Below are 15,432 nucleotides of genomic sequence, written 5' to 3' on the forward strand. Positions count from 1 at the left end.
TACAAAGAAAATTTTCATTTCCATCCAGGGAACATTATTTTATTTTATTTTAATTTTATTTAAAAAAAATAAAAAATAAATCAATTACATACATAAAAAAAATAATATACGTATTTTTATATATATATATATATTTTTTATTATTATTTATTTTATTCATTTATTATATTTTTTAATTAAATAAAAAATTTAAAAATATATACATATATATATTTATTTTTTATTTTTTTATTTTATATATATAAATATATATATTTTTTATATTTAATTAAAAAATATAATAAATGAATACAATAAAAAATAATAAAAAAAAATATATATATAAAAAATAAAAAATATGTATATTATTTTTTTATGTATGTAATTGATTTATTTTTTATATATATATTTTTTTTTAAATAAAATTAAATATATATATATATATATATATATATATATATATATATATATATATATATATATATATTACAAATGTCTAATCTGTCATTTGATGCCTTTTGAAGATTTTTTCCATCTTTTCTTGGCTTCTTTATGCACATTAATACACATTTTTTACCTGGGGGGGGGGGGCACACTGTGTGTAAACTCCACTTTCTGGACATGCAACTTAAATTATTTGCTGAATGCTGTTTGTTTTCCATAATTACCCCATAAAGGGATAGTTGTGGTTATTATTTAATTGATTTATGATTTATCAGTTGGCCTGTTAGGTAGCCCTACCGACATGGTGTGGTTAGATGAACCCTGCCTTATGTCTTTATGTCTTCATGTATTATGTCTTTATGTCTTGTGGGCAGGACGCAGTGTGCTGGCTGTTCAGAGGGACACTTTTTGCAGTGGGGGGGCGGGGGTAAATGGGCTTGATAAGCCACTGGAGGGACATCCGAGCCGTGGGGACGAGACGTGAATGAGAGACGTGAATGAGAGGGCTTAATGACGCCGGGGGAGTGGGGGACACTTTGATCGCCTTGGCATTCACGTTGGGACACATGGAGACACACAGCAGTAAGACACACAGCAGGGACACACAGCAGTAAGAGACAGAGGAGGACACATGAAGACACACAGCAGTAAGAGACAGAGGAGGACACATGGAGACACACAGCAGTAAGCAACACAGCAGGGACACACAGCAGTAAGAGACAGAGGAGGACAAAATGGAGACACACAGCAGTAAGTAACACAGCAGGGACACACAGCAGTAAGAGACAGAGGAGGACACATGGAGACACACAGCAGTAAGACACACAGCAGTAAGAGACAGAGGAGGAACAGGGGACACACAGCATAAGCAACACGAGGGACACACAGCAGTAAGACAGGGGACACAGGAGAAACAGCAGTAAGCAAAACCCGCAGGACACAGCAGTAAGAGACAGAGGAGGACACATGGAGACACCCAGTAAGTAACACAGCAGTAGGCTAAGCAACACAGCAGGGACACACAGCAGTAAGAGACAGAGGAGGACACATGGAGACACACAGCAGTAAGACACACAGCAGGGACACACAGCAGTAAGACACACAGCAGTAAGAGACAGAGGTGGACACATGGAGACACACAGCAGTAAGACACACAGCAGGGACACACAGCAGTAAGACACACAGCAGTAAGAGACAGAGGAGGACACATGGAGACACGCAGCAGTAAGTAACACAGCAGGGACACACAGCAGTAAGAGACAGAGGAGGACAGATGGAGACACACAGCAGTAAGCAACACAGCAGGGACACACAGCAGTAAGAGACAGGAGGACACATGGAGACACACAGCAGTAAGTAACACAGCAGGTACACAGCAGTAAGAGACAGAGGAGGACACATGGAGACACAGCAGTAAGACACACAGCAGTAAGAGACAGAGGAGGACACATGGAGACACACAGCAGTAAGCAACACAGCAGGGACACACAGCAGTAAGAGACAGAGGAGGACACATGGAGACACACAGCAGTAAGACACACAGCAGTAAGAGACAGAGGAGGACACATGGAGACACACAGCAGTAAGTAACACAGCAGGGACACACAGCAGTAAGAGACAGAGGAGGACACATGGAGACACACAGCAGTAAGCAACACAGCAGGGACACACAGAAGTAAGAGACAGAGGAGGACACATGGAGACACACAGCAGTAAGCAACACAGCAGGGACACACAGCAGTAAGAGACAGAGGAGGACACATGGAGACACACAGCAGTAAGACACACAGCAGGGACACACAGCAGTAAGAGACAGAGGAGGACACATGGAGACACACAGCAGTAAGCAACACAGCAGGGACACACAGCAGTAAGAGACAGAGGAGGACACATGGAGACACACAGCAGTAAGACACACAGCAGTAAGAGACAGAGGAGGACACATGGAGACACACAGCAGTAAGCAACACAGCAGGGACACACAGCAGTAAGAGACAGAGGAGGACACATGGAGACACACAGCAGTAAGCAACACAGCAGGGACACACAGCAGTAAGAGACAGAGGAGGACACATGGAGACACACAGCAGTAAGTAACACAGCAGGGACACACAGCAGTAAGAGACAGAGGAGGACACATGGAGACACACAGCAGTAAGACACACAGCAGGAAGAGACAGAGGAGGACACAGGGCTGCTGTGGGCCTGGGAACGCACACACACACATACAGACACACACACACACACACACACACTGCAATGTTAGACTTTGTTGTAATTTCTACAGTTACCACGAAGTGCCCCGTAAAATACCATAATTTTCTTTTCCGGTTCTTTACTGTAATAAAAATTGCATTATGGTTATTAACATTTCATTCACAGTGATTTACTGTGTATTTTGAATTTGCAGAATATATTGTGGCTGCAACCCCTTCCCCCTGTCGGCTTTAAGTCTCATGCTCGTTAACCCTCGTGTTGTCTTCCCGAAAATCAACACTTTTTCTGTCAATGTTTGTCCCTTGTTTTTGACATTTTCAACACTAACTTTTTGCAAGTTTTACAGTTATTTTCGGGAATTATTGGTCAATAAACTTCATTTATAGGAAATTATATCTAATGTTTGAGTTAGAAAAGCAACATGAGGACAACATGAGGACAACATGAGGACGACATGAGGACAACATGAGGACAACGTGAGGACAACATGAGGGAAACATGAGGGCAACATGAGGACAACATGAGGACAACGTGAGGACGACATGAGGACAACATGAGGACAACATGAGGACAACATGAAGACATGAGTGCAACATGAGGACAACATGAGGGCAACATGAGGACAACATGAGGACGACATGAGGACAACATGAGGACAACTTGAGGACAACATGAAGACGGCATGAAGACAACATGAGGGCAACATGAGGACAACATGAGGACAACATGAGGTCAACATGGGGACAACATGAGGACAACATGAAGACAACATGAAGACAACATGAGGACAACATGAGGACGACATGAGGACAACATGAAGACAACATGAGGGCAACATGAAGACAACATGAGGGCAACATGAGGACAACGTGAGGACGACATGAGGACAACATGAAGACATGAGTGCAACATGAGGACAACATGAGGACAACATGAGGGCAACATGAGGACAACATGAGGACGACATGAGGACAACATGAGGACAACATGAGGACAACATGAAGACGGCATGAAGACAACATGAGGGCAACATGAGGACAACATGAGGACAACATGAGGTCAACATGGGGGCAACATGAGGACAACATGAGGACAACATGAGGGCAACATGAGGACAACATGAGGGCAACATGAAGACAACATGAAGACAACATGAAGACAACATGAGGACAACATGAGGACGACATGAGGACAACATGAAGACAACATGAGGACAACATGAGGACAACATGAGGGCAACATGAGGACAACGTGAGGACAACATGAGGACAACATGAGGACAACATGAAGACAACATGAGTGCAACATGAGGACAACATGAGGGCAACATGAGGGCAACATGAGGACAACATGAGGACGACATGAGGACAACATGAGGACAACATGAGGACAACATGAAGACGGCATGAAGACAACATGAGGGCAACATGAGGACAACATGAGGACAACATGAGGTCAACATGGGGACAACATGAGGACAACATGAAGACAACATGAGGACGACATGAGGACGACATGAGGACAACATGAGGGCAACATGAGGACGACATGAGGACAACATGAGGACAACATGAGGACAACATGAAGACAACATGAGGGCAACATGAGGACAACATGAAGACAACATGAGGACGACATGAGGACAACATGAGGACAACATGAGGGCAACATGAGGACAACATGAGGACAACATGAGGGCAACATGAGGACAACATGAGGACAACATGAAGACAACATGAGGACAACATGAAGACAACATGAGGACAACATGAGGACAACATGAAGACAACATGAGGACAACATGAGGACAACATGAGGGTTAATATTAACAGTCTACGGGTTTCACACATGAATCAAAGTCATACAGTTTTTAATTCAATACTTTATTAATAACTGGTGCAATTGAAAAGACAAAAAATTTAAAAATCAAGTAAGAATACATTTGCATATTATATCATCAAAACAAAATATTCTAAGTGTTCTAATAAAGAATAAAAATGGAGAGTTTTTCTTTTTTTTAAACTATAATGAGAAAATGATGCACAGCTCTGAAGGCCACTAGTGTAAAGTTGTCCAAACGTCCCTTTAAATAAAAACTAAGAACATCAAAAGGTTTGGTTTTTTTTCGGACCCCAACAAGCTGCTGTCAGTTAACTGGCACCGAGCCGTCGGTAACATCCAATCACCACGCAGTCGGTAACATCCAATCACCACGCAGTCGGTAACATCCAATCACCACGCAGTCGTTAACATCCAATCACCACGCTCGGAAAGACCTTTACTTTCCTTTCTCAAAGCGACATGGCTGCATTTACACAAGAACGGCAGACATGACCTTTAACGTCCTTCTCTTCATATTTACCCCCCCATCTCTCTGTGGAATCACCCCTGTGGTCTACAGGACGCCCCGTAGCTGGTCTAAAGGTCCTGCTGGTCTACAGGACGCCCCGTAGCTGGTCTACAGGTCCTGCTGGTCTACAGGACGCCCCGCAGCTGGTCTAAAGGTCCTGCAGGTCTACAGGACGCCCCGTAGCTGGTCTACAGGACGCCCCGTAGCTGGTCTAAAGGTTCTGCTGGTCTACAGGACACCCCGTAGCTGGTCTACAGGTCCTGCAGGTCTACAGGACGCCCCGTAGCTGGTCTACAGGACACCCCGTAGCTGGTCTACAGGATGCCTTGTAGCTGGTCTACAGGACGCCCCGTAGCTGGTCTACAGGATGCCTCGTAGCTGGTCTACAGGATGCCTCGTAGCTGGTCTACAGGACGCTCCGTAGCTGGTCTACAGGACGCCCCGTAGCTGGTCTACAGGATGCCTCGTAGCTGGTCTACAGGATGCCTCGTAGCTGGTCTACAGGACGCTCCGTAGCTGGTCTACAGGATGCCTCGTAGCTGGTCTACAGGACGCTCCGTAGCTGGTCTACAGGACGCCCCGTAGCTGGTCTACAGGATGCCTCGTAGCTGGTCTACAGGATGCCTCGTAGCTGGTCTACAGGACGCCCCGTAGCTGGTCTACAGGATGCCTCGTAGCTGGTCTACAGGACGCCCCGTAGCTGGTCTACAGGATGCCTCGTAGCTGGTCTAGAGGACGCCCCGTAGCTGGTCTACAGGACCCCCCGTAGCTGGTCTACAGGATGCCTTGTAGCTGGTCTACAGGTCATTCTCGTCTACAGGACGCCCCCGTAGCTGGTCTACAGGACGCCTCGTAGCTGGTCTACAGGACGCCTCGTAGCTGGTCTACAGGTCATTCTGGTCTACAGGACGCCTCGTGGCTGGTCTACAGGTCATTCTGGTCTACAGGACGCCCCCGTAGCTGGTCTACAGGACCCCCCGTAGCTGGTCTACAGGTCCTGCTGGTGTACACTCTAAGAAATAACTGTATGTCAATATGTGTGTATATATATTTATTTTTTTAAAGATTCTTTTTGGGCACTTTAGGCTTTTATTTTGATAGGAGAGAGGGGAAATGACATGCAGCAAAGGGCCGCAGGCCGGAGTTGAACCCGGCCCACTGCGTCGAGGAGTAACCGTATGTATACAGAATATGTGCGCCCGCTCTACCAGCTGAGCAACCTGGGCGCCCAAGATGTGTATATTTTAACAGAGACTGTCCATAGAATGAGATTCAGGCCATTGTAATTTTGTTTTTGTATAATTGGTCGGTTTCGGGAGATTGTAGACGCCCACGTTGATAGGTTGAATATTCCTTCTGCAGGTATCCAAATGTATTTTCATATCTTCCCTAAAGTATTGGACGTGAGAGGGACCTTTCTTCAGGAAACTGGAGGTTCAGAGTGTTTATGGTGACAGGCCCTATGCAAGGATCCAGATTTCGGGGTGGGGGGGGGGGTGGAGGGTCTGAGATCATAACAGGAAAGGAAGCCCTGAAATACATATATACATGTCAACTTTTACTCAATACTATTTCCAAAACACTTCCATTTGTTTTCAAATGCTGTAAAATTGAATAAGACGCCCCAAAGTTAATGAAAGTAGAGATTTGTACTTGGCAAAGAACATTTCAGATTTTAAGTCCCCCCCCCCCCCCCCCCCCCCCCCCCCCCCCCCGCTTGTGTAAATGCAGCCTTCCCCATGGATATTACAACCACTTTGTGCTGCATGGTGACAGCCATGGCAAGAAAAGCATGCCCCAAAAAATTAAAACAACACTGTAAAAAGAACCGTACGGTAGAAGGCCAAGGCACAAATAATTCATAGCAATTGAGATGTCGGTCACATGACGTGGTTATGTAGAACGTGGAGATCAGTGCATCGCTTAGTCTGCAGTACAACAATATTTAACAGAAGAAGCGCTGTTGCCGTCTGGACTACAAAGGTGACGTAAAGTGCTCCTTTTCATTCAGAATCGATGCTCGTGCAGAGAGTCGAAGGACAGAAAAGACAAGGGACACAAACATGGAGGGACACATGGAAGAGGGCACACGTGTGTTGGAAAACGCTTGTTTGAAATACATATGCATGCTCCATACAGGGCTGTGGTACTCGAGTCCAGGGCTGTGGTACTCGAGTCCAGGGCTGTGGTACTCGAGTCCAGGGCTGTGGTACTCGAGTCCAGGGCTGTGGTACTCGAGTCCAGGGCAGTAGTATTCGAGTCCAGGGCTGTGGTACTCGAGTCCAGGGCAGTAGTACTCGAGTCCAGGGCTGTAGTACTCGAGTCCAGGGCTGTGGTACTCGAGTCCAGGGCTGTGGTACTCGAGTCCAGGGCAGTAGTACTCGAGTCCAGACTTGAGACTGTTTTTCTATGGTCTTGGACTTCTCGTCTTGGACTCGCTAGTATTTGGACTCGGACTTGTCTCGGTCTCGGCTACTGGTCTTGCCCAATATGGCGAGTCCAAGTCAAGACCGAGTCCAAAGAGGTTCGAGTCCGAGTCAAGACCGAGTCCAAAGAGGTTTGAGTCCAAGACAAGACCGAGTCCAAAGAGGTTTGAGTCCGAGTCAAGACCGAGTCCAGGACAGAATAAAGGTCTTATGCATGACAGTGTCAAGACAATCATTTTGGGTTTCACTTTCCCTCCAATATTATTATCAACATGATAAAGACACCTGGACTCGGTCCAGGACAAAAGCCCAAAAGCCATAGCTGGCAAGACCAGTGGCCGAGACAAGTCCGAGTCCAAATACTAGCGAGTCCAAGACTAGCGAGTCTGGTCTTGGACTCTAGTACAACAGCTGTTTGAGTCCAGTCTTGGTTTCGAGTCCGGACTCAAGACCATTTTTCTATGGTCTCGGACTTGTCTCGGACTCCCTAGTATTTGGACTCTGACTTGTCTCGGCCTCGGCCACTGGTCTTGCCAGATCTGGCTTTTGGGCTTTAGGTCCGGACCGAGTCCAGGTGTCTTTATTATGTTGATAATAATATTGGAGGGAAAGTGAAACCCAGAATGATTGTCTTGATACTGTCATGCATGAGACCTTTATTCTGTCCTGGACTCGGTCTTGACTCAGACTCGAACCTCTTTGGACTTAGTCTTGACTTGGACTCGACTAGTCCTGGTCTTGTACTGGTCTTGGACTCAACTAAAGTGGTCTTGACTACAGCTCTGGCTCCATATGAGGACCATCCTCTGGCTTTAACCCTTGTGTTGTCTTCTCATCAGCCGTGCAACTTTTTGCTTTTCAGGGTCAAAACCGAAACCTTTTTCCAACGTTTTGGTCGTCTTTTTCCAAACCTTTGTTGCTTTTCTGTGGGCTGAATACTGCATGTGCCAACAGAAAGTTAATTTGAATCATTTATTCATTTAATGTGCTGTAACTAGGGCTGGGTATCGTCCTTTGTTTCCGATTCATAAGGTCCTGATTCGTTGACATTTCAGATCTCGACAATTAGGTCAGGGACAATTTCAGAGACGATACAAATTGATCTTGGACATAAAAGAGATTCTCAAAGAACTGTTTTTACAAGCAACCCTGGAATATGTTTTTTTAAATGCACCCAAGTTAATGTTTACATCAAAAACTGACCCCCAAAAAGTTTGTTCAAAGTACTTTTCTACTATCCATCCATGTTGAAAAGGCAGATGATGAGCTTTAAAGGGACCTGCGTGGTTTCCGCGCAATTTCCTTTTAGCCAGGTATCTGTCCTTGATCCGCTAGCTAGCTAGCTAGCTGCCTTTAAACTGTTTTCAACACTTTGGTCTTCTTTTTTTGAAACTTTTGTGGCTTTTCCCTGTGTTTTGATGTTTTAATCAGTTTTATTTTGTCACTTTTTCTGATGTTTTGGCCAATTTGTTTCTGCACCTTTTCTGACGTTTCTGTCGTCGATGTTTTTTTCAAATGCTATAAAATTGACTAAAACACCCACGTTCAATGAAAGTAGTGAGCTGAACATTTAACTCACTTCTCAAGAGCGTCGTCCGGAACCATCCATGTTATTTCTTTTGACAATTTGGTTGAAAGAAAGCCCCCTTTCTGATATAGAAACCTTATGAAAATGGGTCAAACTTGACCCGAGGACAACAGGAGAAATAATCTTGTTTTTCCCGCCAAAATGTCAGATAATTTCGCCAACTCAGTTTCCATCATTGGAAAACGTTAGTTTCAGCGGCATGAACCGAAAACAATGAGCCAGATCTTTGTCAATCAAGCAAGAAACTCCAAAGGGAATTACACAAACTGATTGGCAGATCATTTTCACATTTTGACCGAAAGGGTAGCAAAAAAAAAGACTTGATAAAAATGGAGACCCACTGTGTTGTGCCCGCACACGACGGATTAGTCCGACTGCCTTTTTCTGCCGAGTGTCGGCCGTCTGGTTGGTGCTTCGGGGGCTTTAAGCATCACGAAACTATAAAACAACATTTTATACAAAAGCAAGACTGTACCGTGTGCTAGTTATAAAAAAAAAAAGAGAAGTCCATAGAAGTCAAATCACTACAGGTGACCTTCCTAAATCCTGTGTGGTGTGTTTGGCGCGTACGGGGATGAAGTGAAACACTAAATCCAGGACGCCGATGTGGAGTCGTTCTCGGCTGCAGAGGCACGATGAATGAAAGTCTACAGGGATGTATTATTATCTTTGTGTTGGATCTACATGTGGTGACTATTCATGTTTGATCCTTTGCTCTTTATAATATAGAATTGAATGGGCTTCCGTAGCCGAAGATAAATACCTGTAATACAAGAGGATAAATAGATAATACTAATTAGAAGTGTTTGTTCATTTCATTTGACTGGCGCTGCGTCCACACCAGGCTTCGATCCGAGCTGTTTGTAGGGCTCATTTCAAGAGACCCCCCCCCCCCCCCCCCCCCCCCCGAAATACGCTCCCATTGGCCAGGTTCAGGTAACGTCTGTAGAGTCCAAGTATGCCTTATGTGCAGGTAACATCTGCACATAAGGCACTTGCACCTAAACCTTTAATGTTGTGGTAGTTATTTCCCCATCTGGTCTGATCCTGTATTTTTATCAATGTTTTATTATCAATGTTGTCGTCTTTGTTGTCATGTACTACATGTTAACTTCTTGCGGGGACAAATAAAGGTCTCGAATTTGAAGTTTTTGAACTCGTTTTTAAGCAGCAGTTACAACACCAACTCTCATTCCCACTCGCATCATGTCCAAAAGGCGACGCTGGGTCAGGTCCCTTTGGCTTTTGTTAGGGACACAAAAATTCTCCCTAAGCCTAATGGAAGAACGCCTTTGGCAGAACTGTTTGGACGGGCACTGGTCCTGTAGACTTGGTTGGAGAGAGGCTTAAGCCAGTTGAAGCCTGGTGTGGAAGCCCCTCTTTGAAAAATCCCCTGACTCTGAAGGTGCTTTAACATGCTGAAAGTAATAATCCATGTGTGCAGATATAGTTGGTTGTCAGATGTTACATTCAGTATCATTGTGGCCCTAAATCTAAAGCAGTGAACGCTGTTCAGGCCGAGTTGTGATCGTCTTTTTTGTCGCAGTAAGTGGAGCTCGGGCTCGTCTCGTTTCCACGTCTGTACAATTAGAAACGTCGACCTTCGCAACCAATCGCTCGCCAGCATTTCTACTTTCTTTTCCTTGTTCTGGGCCAAATCTGAACTCCAGGATATTTCTTTAAATGCAGATTTTATTATTTGGGTTACTTGTGTGCAAGTGCCAGGTGTTGGAGTTTGGTATATAGACCTCTGTAATAATCAGTAATATACCGTTTCCTTTAAGTTAGTTTCACATGAATCCTTAGATTCTTTTAAGGGCCGCGATTGTTGAATAATCTGTGGATTATTCCCAAATGCTTTGTCCGAAACGCAAAGATATCCAGTTTACCGTCACAGAGGGGAGAAGAAACTAGAACAATATATATATTGACATTTAACAAGCTGACAGCAGAGAAGATTAACTCGTGTCCACAAAACGACTCATCCCAATTATGACAGTAGTTGGCGATTAATTTAATTGTTGACAACTAATCGATTAATCCTTTTTGAGTCGCGATGAACTGAACTCAGCAGTCAAGATGTTCAGAAACCTTTGTAAACCAAAAACAGTCCGTATCCCTGAATTCATGTGCCGAAAAAGCAGCAGAGTGAGATTTAGTGTTTTCAAATTCTTTTGAATTCTTTTAACCCTCGTGTTGCACTTTACGTTGAAAAATCTGGAAAAAAAAAACAAGTGAAAAAATGACCAAAAAAATCGTAAAAAGTGACAAATAACATCAAAAACGTTGGAAAAAGTGACAAAGTAAAATAAAATAGGAAATAAAATTGACAAAAACGTTGAGAAAAGTGTAGAAAAAGAACAAAATGTTGAAATTTCAACCCAGAAAAACACAAAGTTGCAGGTCAACGGGAAGACAACACGAGGGTTAAAAACATCTTCTTCTTTTTTTCAACTGTAAAAGGTTGCTGTGCATAAGGGGGTGACAAACAGCTCAAGAGCACAGTGTTGTGAAAACAAAAATCAGAAAAACAAGGATCAGAAATTCTGCTTTCTGGACAGAAATGAGGCTCAATCCACGGTGTTGACAGCACAACGTGAGAAAAGCAACAAAAAAACCCGACTGTCAGCAACTAACCAATGTTTTTGTTATCCAAGTCCCTCTTTCTCTCTGTCATTCACACACACACACACACACACACACACACACACACACACACACACACACACAACACACACACACACACACACACACACACACACGTTTCACTATCTTTATGGGACCCATCACTGACACAATGCATTCCCTAGCCCTTACCCTAACTTTAACCATCATCAACTAAATTCCTAACCTTAACCCTAATCCTCACCCTAACCTTAACCTAATTCTAACCCTAATCCTAAAACCAAGTCTTAACCCTCAAACAGACCTTTAAAGTTGTAGGGTCCAGCATTTTGGCCCCAAAGAGCTGTCCGGACCCCACAGCAGTAGTAGGTCCGGCTTTTGGACCCCACAAATGTAGTTAAATGAGACAACACACACACACACACACACACACACACACACACACACACACACACACACACACACACACCACACACACACACACACACACACACACCACACACACCCACACACCACACACAGGCACACACAATAAACAGAGATGGGAGACGATTGGCTCCGTTATCGCCCTCTAACCGCTGCCCCTCGGAAGGTGCATTATCATGCGAACCATGCAAAAAAAACTTAAAAATGTATTCATATAAAAAAATAAGTGTTACAAAATGGCATAGCAAGTAAATATATATATATGTCTATATATATCCATTCAATCGCTTTTTCCGTTTCCTGATATCCTGAACTTTGCAGTGTCTACACTAGAAATCGCATGCGTCACATGCAGTGCGGTTGGCTTTGCAGCAATAAAGCTTTTGGGTGTTTATAGTACGTGTATTAATGTTCTTTTTTGTCTTTTCTTAGCTAGGTTTTTGCGAAGAGTGCGCTGTACAGAGTTCTACTTTACAAACTGTCTGTTTTTTTCTTCTCTTTTTCGCGACGCCGTGGCTGTCCGTCTGGGCGGCGGTCGGTGAATGACATCGGCGTTGGCCCTCTGACCGTCGTTGGCCCTCTGACCGTCGTCGTTGCCGACGACGTCGCCGCTTGCGAACTCGCGGCATAAAGGTGGATTAGAGCCACCGCTCCTCCTGTGGCTTTGACCCAAACCGAGTTGGGTTTAGAGGCGTGGGTTGGATTCAAGGTTCTTATCTCGGGAGTCGTGGATTTTCCGAGCGAACGCCTCTCAGGGCGGCATGTTCCACACGGCGTCGCCGAAGCCCTCCCCCGTGGAGGAGAGCGGCAGGGCCCCCCCCCCGCTGGGCGTGAACGGGTCCGTGTCCGTGTCCGTCTCCTCCTCCGCCAGGTAGCTGGGTCTGGGTCTGGAGCCGGAGCCGGCGTCCCCGGGCGCCACCCCGGCGGCCCCGCCGACCAAGAAGTCCCCGCCCTCCTCGCGCTCCACGGAGATGCTGAACCCGCTCAGCGAGCGCTCCAGCTCCTCGTGGTTCACCGACAGCAGGGAGAGCGGCGAGTCGCCCCCCCCCCCCCCCCCCCCCCGTGGTCCTGCCCGGCCCCGCCGACAAGTCCTGCAGCGAGCTGATGGGCAACACCGTGGGCGCTCCGCGTACGTGGGGACGGCGGCCGTCGGGCGGCGCTGGTGGAGCTGCGAGGTCGGCGGGGCGTGACGGTCTGAAGGTCCGCGGCCGCCGGCCAACCGGACCCCCTCGGCGCTCGGTCCTCGCCCCCCCCCGACGGGCACCTGGTACGCCATGTGCGGGAACGCCTCTGCGTAGTTGAGGAAAACGCGGCGGACCTCGCCGTTGGGCGCGGCGCCGCAGGTCTCCAGGGTCATGCGGGCGGCGCCGGCGGAGTCCACCTGCAGGTGCTCCGTGTGCTGAATGTGCATGTCCACCAGGAAGTCCAACTTCTTCTCCATGTCCTCCACCTGGGACGGAGACACATGCAGCGGAGGAATACATTTACTACTGTGCTGTAAGTCCAGATGTTGAGGTGAGGTATCAGAAATACTAAGTTCTGTGTTACAGTTGCAAGAAAACCTAAATATCAGAGTAGAGATACAGAGAGGAAAATAAGTATTTGAACACCCTGCTATTTTGCAAGTTCTCCCACTTAGAAATCACGGAGGGTCTGATATCGTCACCGTAGGTGCATGTCCACTGTGAGAGACATAATCTAAAAAAAAAATCCAGAAATCACAATGTATGATTTTTTTTACTATTTATTTGTATGATACAGCTGCAAATGAGTATTTAAACACCTGTCTATCAGCTACAATTCTGACCCTCAAAGACTTGTTAGTCTGCCTTCAAAATGTCTGAAAAAAAAACTTAAAAATGACAATTTCAGACCCCCCTATGAACTTGCAAAATGGCAGGGTGTTCAAACACTTTTCTTCCTCACTGTATAAATAAAGAAATATGAAAAGTGTGGATATGCACGGTATTTACATAGTTAAAGGATTTTTTCATGATACAGTATTTACATAATTAAGGAGTTGTAACGGTGAACAGTAATAATGAATATATAGTAGCAGCAAAGTATTGCAATAATGTTGTGTAGTTTCAGACTCTCTGTCGGTACACGATCTGTTCCACAGTAGCGGTCTGCTGTTAGCCTCCACCTGGAAGCTAACGCTAGTTTAGCTAACAGCTAATTTGGCTAACAGGCTGGCAGCTTGATTCGGCCTAAAGTAACGTTACTCAAACTAAACGGCGGGAAAAGCAGCTCCAGCTAAACTAAGACTTTACAGTAATAATAAAGACAAGTAGTGAGTGATTGTGTTTTAAATGAGCACAAGTAAAGTAGAGCTGACGTAACAGCTGTTATACATTCAAACGGTTATTTTAAGTTTTAAGGGTCTTTTACACGCTGTCTCAGCTAGCGAATAAGCTGTATGCTAAGCTAACGTTAGCTTTCCGGTGGAGGCGACCAGACTTTCTTTAACTGTCTACGGGAACAGGTCGTGCAGTGTCATAAATCCGCCTTCATCATGACATCATCATGACATCTTCATGACATCATCATGACATCTTCATGACATCATCATGACATCATCATGACATCTTCATGACATCTTCATGACATCATCATGACATCATCATGACATCATCATGACATCATCATGACATCTTCATGACATCATCATGACATCTTCATGACATCATCATGACATCATCATGACATCTTCATGACATCTTCATGACATCATCATGACATCATCATGACATCTTCATGACATCTTCATGACATCTTCATGACATCATCATGACATCATCATGACATCATCATGACATCTTCATGACATCTTCATGACATCATCATGGCATCATCATGATATCATCTGCACATGTGCGAACATCTTGCACATGGGCAGAACGGATCGTGCAGGAGGGACGGATCGTGTACCGACACTCACTAAGTGTGTGTTGTGTGTGTGTGTGTGTGTGTGTGTCTGTGTGTCAGACACTTAGAGGGAGGAGTCACAAAGTCGACGTCCACAGGCTGGAAGGACTTCCTGTGGCGCTCTGTGGTGCATTGTGGGAGAATGAGTCTTGCACTGACAGTGCTCCTGTGTACTTATACACTTTACTTGAGTGTTTAATTTTCCCGCTACCTTCCACTTAGTTCCACTACTTTACAAAAACAATGTTTTATTATAAATCAAACTACACAAAATTGCATTGCAGATGACTTTATTGAATACAATGCTGCTATATATAAATAAATGCTGGTGTGACCAAGTTCTACGGCCGGTCTTCGGCTTTAAAAAGTAAGATTTGAAGCAGCAACATGTGCAACCCAATGCTGCAGATTTGGATCCGCATTTGACAACGTTGCGACAAACATGCCAT

The 15,432-nt window shown here is 45.1% G+C and overlaps 1 protein-coding gene across 1 annotated transcript in view; it reads right to left on the reverse strand.

Annotated features, from left to right (window-relative positions):
- Positions 1 to 8,583: 8,583 nt before the first annotated feature.
- The window catches only part of kcnq3 (potassium voltage-gated channel, KQT-like subfamily, member 3), a 104,771-nt gene continuing 97,922 nt past the window's right edge, over positions 8,584 to 15,432 (reverse strand). Inside the window, 3 exon segments of the mRNA XM_032532271.1 lie at positions 8,584 to 13,109; positions 13,111 to 13,178; positions 13,181 to 13,505. Coding sequence (XP_032388162.1) covers positions 12,807 to 13,109; positions 13,111 to 13,178; positions 13,181 to 13,505 — 696 coding nt within the window. The 3' untranslated portion in view covers positions 8,584 to 12,806.

Source organism: Etheostoma spectabile, chromosome 12, assembly GCF_008692095.1.
Source record: "Etheostoma spectabile isolate EspeVRDwgs_2016 chromosome 12, UIUC_Espe_1.0, whole genome shotgun sequence".
Lineage (NCBI taxonomy): Eukaryota > Metazoa > Chordata > Actinopteri > Perciformes > Percidae > Etheostoma > Etheostoma spectabile.